We start from the raw sequence: 17,688 nt of genomic DNA, 5'->3' as shown, positions 1-17,688 counted from the left end.
GCTAGTTCTCAGTGAAATTTTCTGTGTTTTCAATTTTTCAATGCAGCGATAAACAACTTGTTTGGTATGCTTGTAGGATGGTTATTTGTTGGGACTGTCCGTGAATTTAGAGTTTTTTGAACTAACCTAGGGATTAGCATTTCTTGTTTCTTCTGAAATTGGTAATAGCAAGGTTTTACACTAAACAAATGGGTGAATATAATGAGTTGTAACAGTGATGAATTTAAGCACTAAGAGTAAATTTTTGCATGAAATTTCTCATTCCAATTTTACCAAAGAAATATATATGGGGACTACTAAATCATTTTGATTTCACTCATCAAAACACATCACTTTATAAATGTCATGTAGATGATATGATATCACTATTTTTTGTCTTAACGATAGATTAGGAATTTTAATTTTATTTATTTTTCAGAGGTCATGCATAAACTTTATTTATGTGATTAGTATGTAAAAATTTTAAATGTTTTTGTATCTATTTTCTTTGATTTTTTAAATAGCTCTGTTTTTCAAAGATATTTTATAATTATTGATATGTAAAATCTTCAATTGCTAAATTGCAAATATTTTCCAGAACATGCTTGATTATGTCTCATTTTAAGATTGATTATTTTTAGGAAGTTTAAATTAGAAATTATTTTGTATTTTATATTAATTTAGGATTAATATTTGTTAATTGATTATTTTGTTTACCTACTCTTGAATGTTCTTTACGAGGAATTTTTTGTTTTGTTTTGTATACAGGATAATTTTTTTGGACTGGTAAAGAAAAAAGGAGTTGACTAGTTGTTGTGGCACCCTGTATAAGATGGGATGGGTCTTATAATGAGTTTGGTTATCTAAATGTATTATTTTGATGTGTTCTTTACTTTTTGATAAGAGACTTTATCCGATATTATATGTAATGGATAAATTACACCCTATTTTGATTAGTGTTGTAATGAATATCTAATTTTTAATGAAACTTTAATGATTTGGATTTATCAAATTTTTCATTCTTAGATTTATTTTGTGATTATCATCATTTGGGATGTGATTATGCTTTGAAAAAATTAAATCTCATAACATAAAACAGGCTATAGTCACGGTAAAAACTGTGACTATAGATAAGCTATGGCCACGGTGAAAACCGTGACCATAGATAAGGCTATGGTCACGGTCAAGGTGGGGTGACCATAAAGGCTATGGTCACGGTTTAAGGAGGGGTGACCATAGGGGCTATGGTCACGGTTTTGGTGAGGGGTGACCATAGAGGCTATGGTCACGGTTTAAGGTGGGGTGACCATAGAGGCTATAGTCCCGGCCAAAACCGTGACCATAGATAAGGCTATGGTCACGGTTTTGGTGACGGGTGACCATAGAGGCTATGGTTACGGCCAAAACCGTGACCATAGATAAGGCTATGTTCACGGTTTAATGAGGGGTGACCATAGGGGCTATGGTCACGGTTTTTGGTGGGGTACCATAGAGGCTTTGTGGTGCACGGAATTGTGATCACACTTTTCACAACTCCGGTACAACTAACCAGCAAGTGCACTGGGTCGTCCAAGTAATAAAACCTTACGCGAGTAAGGGTCGATCCCACAGAGATTGTCGGCTTGAAGCAAGCTATGGTTCTCCTGTAAATCTTAGTCAGGCGGATTCAAATGGTTATGAGGTTTTGATAATTAAAAGATAAATAAAACATAAAATAAAATAAGATACTTATGTAATTCATTGGTGGGAATTTCAGATAAGCGTTTGGAGATGCTTTGTTACTTCTGAACCTCTGCTTTCTTATTGTCTTCATCCAATCATGCGTGCTCCCTTCCATGGCAAACTGTATGATCCTCTCAGTGAAAATGGTCCAAGTACGATTTCTGCATGGCTAATCAACTGTCGGATTTCTCGTCTCAGATGAAAAATACCAGGTACAGCTACCGTACGGCTAATCATCTGTCGGTTCTCACTTGTGTCGGAATAGGATCTCTCTATCTTTTTGCACACTGTCACTGTGCCCAACATTCGCGAGTTTGAAGCTTGTCACAGTCATCCCTTTCCAGATCCTACTCGGAATACCACAGACAAGGTTTAGACTTTTCGGATCTCAAGAATGCTGCCAATTGGTTCTAGCCTCTACCACGAAGGTTCTAATCTCACGGACTCGGTCCGTGAATCAGAGACCCAAGAGACTATACTCTGGCTGTCGTCCAATGACTACGTTGAATATCATGTAGACCGCTTGTGGTTGTCAGGCACGCGGATCTTGGCTAAGCGAGTAACGAAGATAGTGGGTGATTGTCATGGGTCACCCCTTCATTCTGAATTAACTGAATTAAGTACGAGAGTATATCTTGGAGAAGAAGTAAGCGTGAATTGAAAGAGAAACAATAGTACTTGCATTAATTCATGAAAAACAGCAGAGCTCCGCACCTTAATCTATGAGGTGTAGAAACTCCACCGTAGAAAATACATAAGAGAAAAAGGTCTAGGCATGGCCATGTGGCCAGCCTCCAAAATGTAACATAAAAGTCCAAAGTTCTCTAAAACAATAGGAAAGACTAGTATTTATACTAAACTAGTTACTAAAGATTACAGAAATTGAGTAACTAAGTGCAGAGAGTGCAGAAATCCACTTCCGGGGCCCACTTGGTGTGTGCTTGGGCTGAGCATTGAGCTTTACACGTGCATAAGCTTTTTCTAGAGTTAAACGCCAGCTTGGATGCCAGTTTGGGCGTTTAACTCCAGTTCTGGTACCAGTTCTGGCATTTTACGCCAGAAAAGGGTCTCTACCTGGCTTTTAAACGCCAGTTTGGATCATCAAATATCGGGCAAAGTATGGACTATTATACATTTCTGAAAAGCCCAAGATGTCTATTTTCCAACGCAATTGAGAGTGCGCCAATTGAACTTCTGTAACTCCAAAAAATTCACTTTGAGTGCAGGAGGGTCAGAATCTAACAACATCTGCAATCCTTTCTTTGAGTGCAGGAGGGTCAGAATCTAACATTATAGGAATTTACTATACTAAATACTATTTGGTGGGAGAGACTCCAACATACATATGTAATCTAGCATTTAAAGATTTTGGACCCTTTGATGTTTGATCAATTAATACTACCAAAAAAAATTATCCAGCGTCTCAAACAAAGTAGCTATGATGCATATATATATTATAGGAAAAATATATATATGTATATTTGTGACTTAGTTACTGAGCTGCTGACTAGGGTTTGTGGCGGCCACGGTAACTCGCGCTCTCTCTCAATGCGTTAGCTACAACACATTACACATTATCCGCATTTTCGTTATAATAGCAGCTTGTTCTATTTGCAGAATAATCTTTTGTGGCGGCACCTCAAACACCAAACCTCTGCTCCTTACAATGAGGTACTATTCCAATCCAATCGATATTCTTATTTCATTGCTTAGTGACTATTAATCAGTGTTTAATTTAATGTGTGTAATTATTACATTTCAGTAAGCTACAGAGTGATGCACTGAGAGAGGCCATATCTCAGCTCGTTGCGAATGCGAACGAGAAGAAGCGCAAATTCACTGAGACAGTTGAACTTCAGATTGGTTTGAAGAACTATGACCCCCAGAAAGACAAGCGTTTCAGCGGTTCCGTTAAGCTTCCTCATATTCCTCGCCCCAAGATGAAGATCTGCATGCTTGGTGACGCTCAGCACGTCGAAGAGGTTAAATCTTTGTCATAATAATCGTTTCGTGTGCTGTGTTGTCGATTGTTACTCATCGTTAGGTAAAGATAGTGTTATAGGTTAGTTATTGTGATTTTGATTGGTTTTGATGCATTTGTGTTGTAACATAGGCTGAAAAAATTGGGCTGGATTGGATGGATGTCGAGGCACTGAAAAAGCTTAATAAGAACAAGAAACTTGTGAAGAAGCTTGCTAAGAAGTATCATGCTTTTCTAGCTTCTGAAGCTGTCATCAAGCAAATTCCTCGCCTCTTAGGCCCTGGTTTGAACAAGGCAGGCAAGTAACTTCACTTGTTATGATATTCGTTCTATTGATTGTTTCTCTCTATGAAACCTTGTTTCAGTGGGCATGTAAAATTTGTTATTCTTTTGAACCATTGCCTGATTTTCTATTATCTATTTTGAGGTTTTGAAAGAACATCTTGATTGTGTGTAAATCATAGCTAAGAAGCTGATGAAAATGTTTTCAACACCATAGATTCTCTTTCATAGAGGTCCTTAACTGAGTCATTTACTTCTTGCCTCTTTGAGTAGCACAATAATATACCATTTCATATGTGGTTGGGAGGTGGACATCAATTGGAACCAAATTAACTTTTGGGATCTTTTGAGAGAGGCCTGCTGAAAGGACTCAAGTCTCGTATTGATTGTCCCTCACGCAGCCATCATTGGTTACAATATGTTGCTTAGTATATAACTAATTTGCATCATGCCATCATTGCCAGCTTTTCTATTATCTTCTGTGTGATTTAGGAAGAACATCTTGATTATCTGGGAATCAGAGTTAGGAAGACAACGAAAACGTTTTTAACACCATAGATTATCCTGTAGTTACGTTCATGACAAGGTCTTGTAATCTATGCCTCTTTGAGTAGCTCTATGAAAATTACAAATTCCATATGCGGCTTAGTTAGGGGGCAAACATCAACAGGAACCAAATTAACTTTTGGTATCCTTTGAGAAAGACCTTTTGAAGGGACTCTTCAATCTAATATTTATTGTCCCTCAAGCAGTCGTTCACATTTTCTTCTACCTACAAGGCTCAGTAGATTGAAAATTATTCTTTCATTTTTGGATTATGATATATAACTATTTGCATCATGCATCATTGCCGGCTTTTCTATTATCTTCTGTGTGATTTGGGAATAACATCTTGATTATGCGGAAATCAGAACTAGGAAGCTGATAAAAAAGTTTTCAACACTGTAGATTCTCTTTTGACTTTCACGGAATGTATGCCTCTTTGAGTAGCCTTATGAAAATAATCAGTTTCATATGTGGCTTAGTTAGGGGGCGGACATCAATCGGAACCAAATTAGCTTTTGGGGTCCTTTGAGAGAGGCCTCTTGAAGGGACTCTCTAGTCTCATATTGATTATCACTCAAGGAGCCTTTCACATTTTGTCTAACTTTTTTATTCAAGTGTACATTGGATTGAAAATTCTTGCAGTTTCATATTTTAATTTGTTGCTTAGTATAGGACTATTCACTTCATTGCCTGCTTTTCTATTATCTGCTTTGGGGTTTAGGAAGACCTACTATTTTCTGCCGATGGAAAAAGTTTTCAGCAACATAATTCTCTTATAGTGAAGTTCTTAACCAAGTAATGTAACCTATGCCTCTTTGAGTAGCCCTATGAAAATAATCAATTTCATATGTGGTTTAGTTAGGGGGCGGACAGCAATTGGAACCCAATTAACTTTGGGATCCTTTGAGAGAGGCCTTTTGAAGGGACTCTGCAAGCTCATTGATTGTTCCTCAAGCAGCCTTTCACATTTTCCCTACCTTTTTTATTCTTAACAAGGCTACAATGGATTGAAATTTCATTTTTGCGGTTTCGGATTATAATATGTTGCTCTGTATATGATCAGTTGACTATATGAACCCACCAATGCAGGTAAGTTTCCAACATTAGTGACACATCAGGAATCCTTAGAGTCAAAAGTTAATGAAACAAAAGCAATGGTGAAGTTTCAACTTAAGAAAGTTCTTTGCATGGGTGTTGCTGTTGGAAATTGCTCAATGGAGGAGAAACAGATATTCCAGAATGTACAACTCAGTGTCAATTTCCTTGTTTCATTATTGAAGAAAAACTGGCAAAATGTAAGTTTGACTGTTCGAGGCCTTATATGAGTATCAGTATTAAGGTTCTCAATATTGGAGCATTAAGTTTGAGAGTCTTTTGGGCTTTTGGTTTAAGTATACAAAATTTTGGGTCTTATTTGAAACTGTTTGTTCTATCCAAGATAAGATATAGGCAAGCTAATTAATCTCAGCGTGAGATGTGTTTATTTCATGATGTCAATATATTCTATTATATTAACAAGCATGAATATATTTGAAATTGTTCTATTACTGCCCGTTGATGTGTTCATAAAAAAGCTTAGGCAACTACACGTATCTTTTAAGTGATGTCTTTGTAGCCAAATGCTGGCAGCGTGATGTTGAATAGGCACTAACTTAGTCTCGTTGTTAAGCAGAGAATCATTTTCAACTACCTTTGTTTTGATTTGAAAAGGAATGCTGTCTTTGAAAAGTGATGTCTTTATTTTATTTTTTTAATTTTTTGTTAACCGTCTTTTCATTTATGTTTTGTTTGTTGAAACAGGTGAGATGCTTGTACCTCAAGAGTACAATGGGGAGTGCAATCCGCGTATTTTAGATTGTTTAGATATGGGTAGTTTGCATTGGCTAAACCTCATGAGTTGTGGACATGTTAACGGGATGTTATTGCTGACAGTTAATGCCCCCATTTTTTTTTTCTGACATTCTTAAGATTCTTTGATATCAATTGTTTTATGATAATCCTTGTTTTCTGTGTCATTAATGACTGGCCACAAAAGATTCATAGATGTATTTGGTTATTTGAATTTTATTCCGTGTTAGCTTTTTATTTTTATGATAGGTTTCTCTTAGAAGTGGAAGAAACAAAGCACATACGAAATTAGAATAAAGTGGACGTCAAAACATTCTTCCCATTTTTTTTGTTCTTTTGGTCAAACCCCATTCCCCCACCCCCGGCGGGTTCTGGGTGGTGAAAATTGCCTCGTATTCCATAGTGGACACGAAAGTTGTATATCAGAAGATCAATCCTACAGGGCACTGGTGGTAACATCTGTAAATGTAACTTCAAGCCCTGGGAAATAATACTTTATATTTTGGTGGGAGGGAGAGGGAAAGGGAGATTTGGATTGAATTTCATTTTAGAGGGTAAAGTGTGACCTCTCACTATTTATTTTATAGGTGGAACCAATAATAAATATGAGAGAGAAACCATTTAAGGGTAGAAAATTATATTTTACTTTCTAAAATACAAGAGGAGGAGGAGGGAGGGGGTTAGAGGGGTTTTTTTTGTTTTGTTTTGTTTTGTTTTTTTTTCAAATACCCGAAAGAAAGTGCAAGACAAGCAACTAAAAAAGAAAAATAGTCAGGGCTAACTAGTGCCCCTTTATCTGGGAGTTCCTAGACAACCCTCTGCAAGTGTAGGGCAGATATGAGCGGTTGGCAACTTGGCATGTCAAAGATGTGAGTTCCGAGAGGTAGCTCTTGGCCCTTCCTTGCTAGAGTATTAGCTGCGAAGTTGGCTTCCCGAAGTGTGTGCACCCATTCTATATGCTATAGGCGACTCGAGAGGATTCTGATATCTTCCAGGAGAGTTTTGCAAGGGTGTGAGGAAGGGACTCCCTCCTTTATGAACCGAATTGCCATGGACGAGTCCGTCAAAATAATAAGCTTTTGATAACCACTAGCCGTAGCTATATGGAAGCCTTTGACGATGCCCCAGAGGTCAGCTTGCATTATGGTGCGGCTTCCAAGATTGCAGGAAAAGTTCTTCATGAATCTTCCAAGAAGGGGGAACCCAGGAAATTAAAGACTCCCGCTCCAGGTTCTGTTTCCCAGGTGGCTTCATTTTGTTCATCACATTCGCTATTTCAGCACTATGGGTTCTAATGGAAGTCACCACTGCACTTGGGTGAGTGAGTTTTTTCCTCCAAATATGAGTTTATTTCACAATACCAAAGAGATGATATCGCCACTCCAAACAGACATGGCCAGTCCAGTTTTCCAGCAAGATTATTACATAACCATTCATTGAGGCCGAGACTGAAGAACTCTTTGACATGGTCTTGCTGTGGAAGGTGGTGCCAGACCGTCTTAGCAAAATGGCGCACTGTTTCATCCATATCCTCACATCTGGTAGGCGTTTAGACTCGTATTCATTGCATACAAATTAATTAAAGTAATTTTTCAACAGAAAATATATGATAAATCTGTTATAGATTTACTAAAAAAAATTAAAAAAAATTATTAATAGTAACATTAAAGGCATATATTAATTATATCCTTTAATTAAGTTTTTGGATAAAACTTCTGTCATCAAGATTTTGGAGCTGGAAAGGAAAATGAATAATACATCTAGTAGATCACTTTAGTTTTATTACTTACTCCATTCTAGTAGACCACTTTTATTAGTTACTCCAGTCACCATTTGTTTGTTTTCCTAATTCTTTTAGTCCCATTAGATGTAAATGTAACACATTGATTTAAAACCTTTAATTTCTTTTTTTCCCCTTACTAATTCTTTAACTCCTATTCCTAATTTTTCTTCCTTACCAAAATTTCAACACTAATGCCTGATTTTTTTTGTAAATTATTTATTAAATTAAATTAACCAAAATATAAAGATATCTCTCAAATTTAACTCCACAAAAGTTATTCTCTAATTATATATGATTTAGTCTTTAAAATTTAGAGTTTAAGATTTAAATGTTAGATTTTAATATTTAGAATTTAAAATTTGTGATTTAGAATTTATAAATTTAGAACATAATGGAGGGTTTTTTGGTGACTAACATAATGGAGGGTTTGATTCATATTTAATAATTTATTTATTTTATTTTAAGGATCTATTTTTATTTATCAGAATCAATCTAATTTTTTATTTTGAGAATTAAATTTTAATATTTTAAATTTGTTAGATTTTAGGCGAGTAAGAGTATATGTAATTTTTATTATTTTAATATTTTGAGGACTAACAATAAACACGATTTTTTATGACTGGAGGAGGCTAACGAACAAATGTCATATAGTCAGATTGTTAATTTATGAAAGAAAAATGGTAGAGGGCTATTTAAATTTTTTTATTTTTAGTCATTAGTTAACTTAACTATTAATATTTAAAAGTATATGATAAAATATGTTATTTAAATTATTAAAATAAAAAATTGAGTTAACGGATAAGTGATGATCAATAATAATAAATTTTTAACTAGCTTATGTTGGTCGAATGATCAGCTCACTCGTCTGTTTAAATAAGTGTCAGAATTTGAATACTGTTTTTTATATGCAGCAACTTATTAACCAACAAAATCCACAACAAATTAACCCTTAAATAGAATTTAAATTTACAACAGATTAATGCATTGTCGAACTAAATACTGTGGGCAAGCAAAAAAATTTTAATGGCCTCTTAACATTTTTTTATGAGATAACTAGCATCGCCAACATGGCAGCAAAATTATCTCCAATCTATCTACCGAAAGAAGATAATCTCCCATCTAGTTATTATTTTTAGTTTAGATTAGTACCATTATGATACAAAGATATTACTATGATACTAGGATATTATCAGTATAAGAATTTTATAGGATCCTTTTCAAATTAAAATCCTAAAAACATTATGATTAGGAAAATATTTATGGTTTGTAGAAAAGAACAAGGTCGTAAAAAGTTTGTGTCTCACTAATTTGAAAGAACAATACCTTTCAAATACTAATTTGCAAGTAATTATAATTTTTTTTCGATTAATTCAATTTAAAAATGTAGCATTTGGATCATAATTTTCATATGTATGAAATGCATTTTTTTATCAGGACAATTTTTATGTTACCAATTTAAATTTTATGTTATTATTTAATATTTTGTTATTATAATTTATAAAATAAATTTTCTTTTTGTATGAATCTTATTCGTAATATATATTGTTTTATGTTTCTCTTACTTTTTACTCAATGAAATTTGATAAGGATGTTTATGGATTAGATCTGATCCGCATATCCACGGTATTTATCCGAATTCGATATGAAAATTACGGATATAGATCCGATCCGCAAGCTAAGGTTATCGGATTGGATCAGATCCGATCCAATTTGATCCGCACACTTATAGGATCGGATTGTGGATTTTATGTAGGTACCCGTGGAACCACAAAAATAAATAAATAAATAATTAAATATTTTCTTATGTTTTATTTCAACTAATAATTATCATATATATTGTATTATTTTAATTTTATTATTTAAGAAAAGTATGTTTAATATTATTTTAAGAGTAAACATATTTAAAAGAATAGAAAAAAGAAATTTTATTAATATTTTTTTAATAAAAATAAGCTTTTAAAAATATGTTTGTGTTTTGCGGATATATGCGGATCGGATAAGATCAAATCCAAGTTTAAAAACTGCGGATATTGGATCCAATCCGAGCCGATGATTTTAGTGCAGATCATATTGAGATTTTGGCCATATCCAATTCGATCCGATCTGCGTTCACTCCTAAAATTCGATATGTTGTGTTTTTGGTTAGTTGTGCATAAATTATGATAAGATATGAGTCTTTGTTTTTTGTACTAGTGAATTTTATATGCAACTTTAAAATTCCATTATCTTGCCACAATTTATATATTGAAAGACAATTTTAGATTTGTGAGTGAATTATGATAGTGAATTACGATTTGTATTTTTGTCGCTTTTTAATTTTCATATGGAGCCTTTTATGGAGTAGGCCACAGATATGGGGGGCGTGTATGCTTTACCAGGTGGTGTCAGGTAGAGAGAAATCGGACGGTGCGACAGGGAGAAAGGAGATCGGACGGTCCGATTTGCAGGGACCACACGCACGGTCTGATTTGTGGCTTTACAGCCACGTGTCGCGCAAGCCAAGCTCCCCAGAACGGTGCCCCTGAACCCAACATACCCCTTGTTGCCCCCATTTTCTCTGTCCGAAATCTCACTTTCAAAATCTCCTTAACCCTCACAGCCATTCTATTCTCTCTTCTTCTTCTTTTTCTTCTTCTTCCTTCGGTGGTTCTTCATAGTGCATGCAAAAAAAATTAAACAATGCCAAGGAAACACAAAGCTAAAGATGTTGATCGTCCTGAATTTCATATTGTAAATTATCTACGCCATCCTGATTATGTAAGTTTATTTTCTTAAATTTTTTCAAATTTTTCAGAATTATAATTATTTTTGTTAAGAATTTTTTTTGAGTATTGTTGTTAGAAATTGAAGTTAGGTATATATATGTGAAGGTTGTGGTAGGCTTAGAGAAGGGGGGTTGAATCTATGCCTTTCTTTTAAGTATCTGAACTGACCCTTTCAAACAATATTTGAATTCTGATTCTGTTTGAACTCAGTAGTGAAAATTTATGAGACAATTTATTTTTATTTCATGAATATCAGAAAACAGAACAGTGCAGAGAAGAGAAAAGCTAACACCAGCATATATCCTGGTTTGGTTACCTTGTGCTATGCAACTTACGTCTAGTCTCCTCCACAATAATGGAGAAATTTCTACTATAGTTAACAGTATTACATACACCAATTCCACAGGATTGACACAATCCTTTCACACTCAAGTTGTAACCTAACTTGACATTGGCTATGCTAATACCTAACTATTCACTCTTAGTGCTAACCCAACTAAGAAAGGGATACCTCACAGGTACAAGATACAAGACATGAACATACCTAAAGAAATCTGAGAATAACTCTAGGCTTTTCTCTCAAGTGTATCACTCAGCCTCTTTTCACTCATGGCTTTTACTTGAGCTCTCTCAATATGCCTTTTCACTCAAAAAATTACAGAAAGATAAACATTGAAAAGTAAATTACAATCTGTAAAACATGAAGGAGATTGAATTCTTCAACAGCCTCTTTGCTATGTGATAAACCAGATTTGCATGTCTCTGATTCAGTTCTTCATTTTTGGCGGAATGCTTCTTTGAAAGAAAGAACTGTCCAAGTAGATGAACTTCTTCAGAGAGTTTCTTCTCAGAACAAAAACCTCAATACATTGGGTTATCTCTCCTTGGCTCCTGAATGAACAGTAAGACTTCTTTTATCTCCTTGCATGTTGCTTGGTTGCTCTTCCTAGGTCAACTTCTTGAGCCTTGAGCTTCACCAACCCACTGTCTCACTTTTTTCGATTAATCCTCACAATGGAAACTTTGCTTCTGACTTCCCTTTCTTGACCGAAAGCCACATTATCAGCAGAAAAAGATTTCTTCAATGGTAAATCCAGATCTTGACCATTGAAACACAACTTGGTCCCCAAGACATATTTTCAACCGTTGATGCACATCAGAGAAGAACAGAAATCCTCTTTTCCATATAACTCAGAATGGATAGGCAGAACGTTGAAGATGAAGAGAAGAAAATCTGATGCATGTAAAAGGAAATGGGTTACCTTTAACCTTTACCTAAGCTTGATTTGGTTTGAAATGGATGACTTGTTTTCTGCCTTTCAAGCTTGGCCTTTCTCTTTCTTTCTTCTTTCATGACTAGCTTAGGAACTAAGCTCTCTTTCTTACTTTTTCTGAGTTCTGTGATTTGACTGAGACAGAGAAAAGGAACGTTGTTTTGGGAGCAAGATGGAGGGATTTGGTGAAATCAGATCGGGCTTGGATCGGGTTCCACTCAAGTTCAGCCTGTTGGTTCCTCAGATTTGTTTTCTTTTGGACTTCACTTGATTTACCAGCCCACCAACCTAGTAGTATTATTTACATTCCAATTTGGGCTATTAGATTTAATTTTGGCCTGCAACATTTAGTAAAATAATTAGTAACATACAATTATAAATAATCAACACTAATTATTTATTTTGCCCAAAAATAATGTTTGTCATCATTAATTAATTTAGTTAATTTCTTAACTCAACAATCTCCCCCTTTATGACAAACATAATTAAGCAATAACCAAAAGGAATTGAATTTTTGTAAAGTTAGAAAACCTCCCTTTGATTGATGTTTCTTGCTTTAGTGTTGCTTAATAAACCACTATTTTATGGTTTATCTTGTGCTCAATTGAGTGGTTTCATCAAGTCTTTGCACACTTATTCATACAAATTGCATGGTTTTACAATTCCTTCCTAGTTTTGTTCTATGGTTGAAAACTTGCTTCCTAAGCCTTTAATTTGTGTATTTTAATTCCCCTTTATACCATTCAATGCCGTGATCTGTGCGTTAAGTATTTTCATGCTTTACAGGGCAGGAATGGATTAGAGGATGGAAAGGAAGCTTGCAAAAATGGAAGGAGCACAAGAAATAAAAGAGACAATCAGCGAGGAGCGACGCGCACGCATGGCTCACGCGTGCGCGTGCCTGACGCGTACGCGTGACAAGAAAAATGTCAAACGACGCGCACGCGTGACATGCGCGATCTGCAAAAATTGCAGAAAGCGCTGGGGGCGATTTTGGACCGAATTTGGACCCAGTTTCCGGTCCAAAAACACATACTAGAGCCAGGGGACGAGCAGAGACTCAACACACATTCTCATTAGAATAGTTTTAGTTTTAGTTGGAGATTTGAGAGAAAAATTACTCTTCCTCTAGGTTTTCTTTTACATTCATAGATTTCTAGTTTTATGCTTTCGCTTTTGGATATTGAGAAGAGTCATTACCTCCGTTGAAGTTGCTATTCTAGTTTGTATCTTATTCCCTTACTCTTCCATATCCTTAATCTTTGTTCAGAGTTACAATTGGATTGTTTTTAGAATTTATTAATGCAAAAGATTACTTTTACTTTTAATTAATTTTCAGTTATTATTTATCATGTCTTCCTTTTATTTCCTTTTTAATTCTGTGCAAGTAATTTTCATGTCAATGGAGTAGACTCCCAACTTGACTTGGGGGTTGATTAAAAGGAGACCCTTGAGTTAGAATGCTCAAGTGATTAGTTAAATTGGAAGTTCTTGGCTAATTCTCTATTTACTAACGTTAGTCCTTCCCAAGGGAGAGGATTAAAATTTGCGAATAAGAGTTAGCTCAATCACTTGACTTTTCTTTATTTAGTAAGGGTTAACTAAGTGAAAACAACAACCTTTTGATGCTACACTTGAGAAAATTCCAACAAGGATAGAACTTCCAATTAATCATTCCCCCGGTCAAGGCTTTTTATTTTGAATATATATATCTCTTTTAATTTTCATTGCACTAATTTACAATTATTTATTTTCTGTTATTCAACTCTCAAAATTTCTCGGAAAACTCCTGATTAATAAGATAGCACCCTTTTGTCAACTCGTTGGGAGATGACCTGGGATTCATACTCCCAGTATTTTTATTCTAATTTTGTGACAACCTTTCTAAATTGATAAGCAGATTTTAGTTGGTTAAGAGCTGTGCTTACAACGCTGTTCTTATATTATAAATTCTTAACTGGCTGATTTCCGCCCGCATCAATTTTTGGCGCCGTTGCAGGGGAGTTGCAATAGCGTGCTAAATTATTAGTTGGTGTAAATATTTTTTATTTTATTTTATTTGCATATTTTTATTTTATTTTATTACCATGAGCTGTATGTTTCTTTCGTTGAATGACGCGTTCACTGCCTGACCCGAGCTTAGCCACATTTGATCCTGAAATTGAAAGGACTCTTTCAAGTATTAGGCGAGCTCAGCGTAGGTTAGCCTCTGAGGGTGGTGAACTGGTTACTACCAATTCACCAGTCTCTTCTGAAGACGAATCTGAAGCACCATTTGAGGAAGAAACAAGCTCCTTTTCTACTAATTCGGTTGATTTACGTGCAGGTAATATGGCGGAGCCTAGGAGGATTACTCTCCAGGAAGCTGGAGCTCTAGACTTTACTCTGCAACTGTATCAAGTGTGTCACCCAAATTTGGCTGCAGATTATAAACTGAAGACTGCGCTAATCAATTTGATGCCCAAGTTTCATGGCTTACCTGCTCAGGAGCCTATCAAACACCTCAGAGATTTTCAGACAGCCTGTTCTACTGTTAGGCGTCATGGTGCAGATAAAACTTCTATTTTACTAACCGTTTTCCCATTTTCTCTTGAGGGAAAGGCGAGGGAGTGGTACTACACTCAACCTGAAGCAACTGTTACCAACTGGGATACGCTCAGGAGAGAATTCTTGAAAAAATACTTTCCAGCTGAAGTTACAAATAGACTGAGGAAAGAGATCTCCTGCATTATTCAAGGTGAATCAGAGACTCTTTATGAGTATTGGGAGCACTTCAAGAATCTTCTGGACACACACCCCCATCACATGATTGACAAGTTGGTGTTGATCAGCTACTTCACTCAAGGCATGAAGCCTCGAGATAAGACTACATTGGATGGTGCAAGTAATGGTTCTCTGAAAAAGTACAAGCTCCGCAGATGAAGCGTGGCAACTGATCAGCGACCTAGCTGAGTCCACTCAGAATCACAGGCACAGGAACAACCACCCTAAGGCTGTTACAGAGGTTTCCTCTAGTAGTGAGACTACTGCCTTCACAGAGGCTATATGTGAGATGACCAACCTACTGAAGCAGATACAGCTAAATTAACAACAATCTCAGCCTCCCTTACCACAACAAAGTCAACAGTTGGTTCCTCAAAGAGTATGCGGAATATGTGCTGATTACACTCATTACACTGATGAGTTTTCGCAGCTCCAACAAGAAGACAACACCTTGGCAGCTACTCATAATTTCTATGATCGCCCGAATCAAGGATACAATCAACAAGGAGGCAATTACAACCAAGGTGGAAACCACAATCAAGGTTGGCAAGACAACTCCAACCAGGGGTGGAGAAATAATTCCAACCAGGGATGGAGAGATAATTCCAACCAAGGATGGAGAGACAACTACAACAGATGAGGCAGAGACAACAATGGAAATCAGAGGTGGAACAACAACAACAGACAGCAGAACCAAAACCAGCCTTACAGAGCACCTCACCAAAAGCAGTCCCAAGCGCCTCAGAACAACCAACAACAGACCCCTCAAATCACTTACCCCCCTTCCTCTTCTAATGACGAATTGCTTCAGTCTATTGAGCAAAGACAAAAGACCATGGAGAGCACACTTAGCTCCACCTTAAATGGTCTGACCTTTGCTGTACAAGCTCTTTCCTCACAGATTGGTTCAATGAACACTTCCAACAATCAGCCTTCAAGCTCTAGTGCAATTTCTTCTCAACCTATACCCAACCCCAAGGGTGGAATTATTGCCATCACTTTGAGGTTCGGAACCACACTGCAAGAGAGGAATCATGAGGAGCCAAGCCCAGAAGAAAATGCCCCAGTTGAGAACATGGTTGAAGTGGAGGATGTTGAAGAGGAAGATGAAGTACAAGACATGGTTGAAGAAGAAGTAGCTCAACCAAGGAATGAAGCACCAAGGGACGCAGAAGCTACAAGTGGCGCCATTCCTATTCCATATCCATACCTTGCTAGGAAGCCCAGAAAGCAGATGGAACTAGACCCTAAAATGGTAGAAATATTCAAAAAGGTTGAGGTAACCATTCCACTTTTTGATGCCATTCAGCAGGTACCTAAATATGCTAAGTTTCTAAAAGATTTGTGCATGCATAAAGATAAATTATAGAATTTAGAAACTATTCCTCTAGGTAGTTCCATTTCTGCTTTAGTGGGTGATATACCTGAAAACTGTAGTGACCCAGGTCCATGCATGGTTACTATTACTATAGATGGTGTGGAATTTTCTAACTGTATGTGTGATTTAGGATCGTGTGTTAGTATAATGCCATTGTATATGTATGATGCCTTAAGGCACCCTCCTTTAAAAAGGTTGGCAGCTCGTTTTGTTTTAGCAGATAAAAGCATTATCTCTGTGGTTGGAATTGCTGAGGACATGCTGGTAAGCATTAAGGGGCTCACATTTCCTATTGATTTCTATATTTTGGAGATGCCCCCTAATGACTTAGGAAGACCATCATCCATCGTGCTTGAAAGGCCATTCCTAAAGACTTCAAAGTTCAAGCCGGATGCCTTCTCAGGAACTTACTCTTTTGAGATAGATGGCAGAGCAGTGAGCTTCAATATGGATGAAGCTATGAAGCATCCTCCTGAAGATCATTCCATCTTCCAGTGCGACATCATTGATGAGACGGTAGCTGCAGTTCACCGGGAGGAAGTAGAAGAGAGGCACATAGAGCAAGGTACAAGTGTGGGGATACCTCACGTGGCAGAAATTGGTGAGTTAAAAAATTATTATAAGAGATGCGTTTCAAGTATAGTTCTTAACCAACCAAAAATCCGCTTATCAATTTAGAAGGGGTTGTCACAAAATTAGAATTAAAATACTGGGAGTATGAATCCCAGGTCGTCTCCCAACGAGTTGCAGAAAGGTGTGCTATTTTATTAATCAGATGTTTCTAAAGTGGTTTGAGTTGATAAACAGGAAATTAAATCAGAGAATTTATGTAATTTAAATAAAATCCTTGACCGGGAGTAGATTAGTTGGAAGCCCTATCCTTGATGGAGTTCTTCCAAGATCAATTGATAATTGAAGGTTGCCTGCTCAGTTATCCTTTACCAGATAAAGGAAAGTTAAGCAAGTTGGAAGTCAGTTTCTATTCACAAGTTCTAATCCTCTCCCTTGGGAAGGACTAGTGTCAGTGATTAGAGGGCGACCCAACGCTAAACCCAACTATAATTTTACTCTTGAGCATTCCAACTCAAGGTCCTCCTTTCAATCAACTCCCAATCAAGTTATGGAACTACTCGCTCATTATGAATGTAAACTTTGCAGAATAAGAAAGGGAAATAAAGGACGACATGATAATTCAATAGTAATTCTGAACAAAATAAGGATAAGAAAGAGTAAGTGACAAGTAAGAAAACAAACTAGAATGATGAAGTCTTGGCAGAGGTAATAACTCTTCTCAATATCCCAGTCCAAAAAGCAACAAAATCAAAATCCTAAGAACTATGAATGTGTAGAGAGAAAACCTAGAGGAG

General features: G+C 36.3%; 1 protein-coding gene and 3 non-coding genes across 5 annotated transcripts; all 4 read left to right on the top strand.

Annotated features, from left to right (window-relative positions):
* The first annotated feature begins 3,021 nt into the window (after window positions 1–3,021).
* On the top strand, window positions 3,022–6,525 carry LOC112754534 (large ribosomal subunit protein uL1). 2 transcript variants are annotated; one of them, XM_025802206.3, is made up of 6 exons: window positions 3,022–3,229; window positions 3,319–3,372; window positions 3,464–3,683; window positions 3,815–3,980; window positions 5,600–5,805; window positions 6,311–6,525. In XM_025802206.3, the coding sequence occupies exons 2-6, from the start codon at window positions 3,368–3,370 to the stop codon at window positions 6,362–6,364; spliced, it is 651 nt and encodes a 216-aa protein (XP_025657991.1). In that variant the 5' UTR covers window positions 3,022–3,229; window positions 3,319–3,367; the 3' UTR covers window positions 6,365–6,525. The 2 variants fall into 2 exon arrangements, with proteins under 2 accessions (XP_025657991.1, XP_072076973.1); XM_072220872.1 differs by lacking the exon at window positions 3,022–3,229 and having other exon boundaries at window positions 3,300–3,372.
* LOC112762069 (small nucleolar RNA U19) lies at window positions 4,603–4,728 on the top strand. The gene has a single exon (XR_003182427.1). It is a non-coding gene; the product is annotated as a small nucleolar RNA U19 (small nucleolar RNA).
* On the top strand, window positions 4,979–5,104 carry LOC112762071 (small nucleolar RNA U19). Its single transcript, XR_003182429.1, has one exon. It is a non-coding gene; the product is annotated as a small nucleolar RNA U19 (small nucleolar RNA).
* LOC112762073 (small nucleolar RNA U19) lies at window positions 5,358–5,480 on the top strand. The gene has a single exon (XR_003182431.1). It is a non-coding gene; the product is annotated as a small nucleolar RNA U19 (small nucleolar RNA).
* Window positions 6,526–17,688: the final 11,163 nt, after the last annotated feature.

The sequence above is a fragment of the Arachis hypogaea genome, chromosome 16 (assembly GCF_003086295.3).
Source record: "Arachis hypogaea cultivar Tifrunner chromosome 16, arahy.Tifrunner.gnm2.J5K5, whole genome shotgun sequence".
NCBI classification, from domain to species: Eukaryota; Viridiplantae; Streptophyta; class Magnoliopsida; order Fabales; family Fabaceae; genus Arachis; species Arachis hypogaea.
Note: the sequence above shows the minus strand (reverse complement) of the source record. Positions and strands in the feature narration are given on the sequence as shown.

Coding starts and splice junctions, on each gene's coding strand:
- LOC112754534 (XM_025802206.3), top strand. Junction 3,981..5,599: donor CCCTGGTTTGAACAAGGCAG/GCAAGTAACTTC, acceptor CCACCAATGCAG/GTAAGTTTCCAACATTAGTG. Junction 5,806..6,310: donor TGAAGAAAAACTGGCAAAAT/GTAAGTTTGACT, acceptor TTGTTGAAACAG/GTGAGATGCTTGTACCTCAA.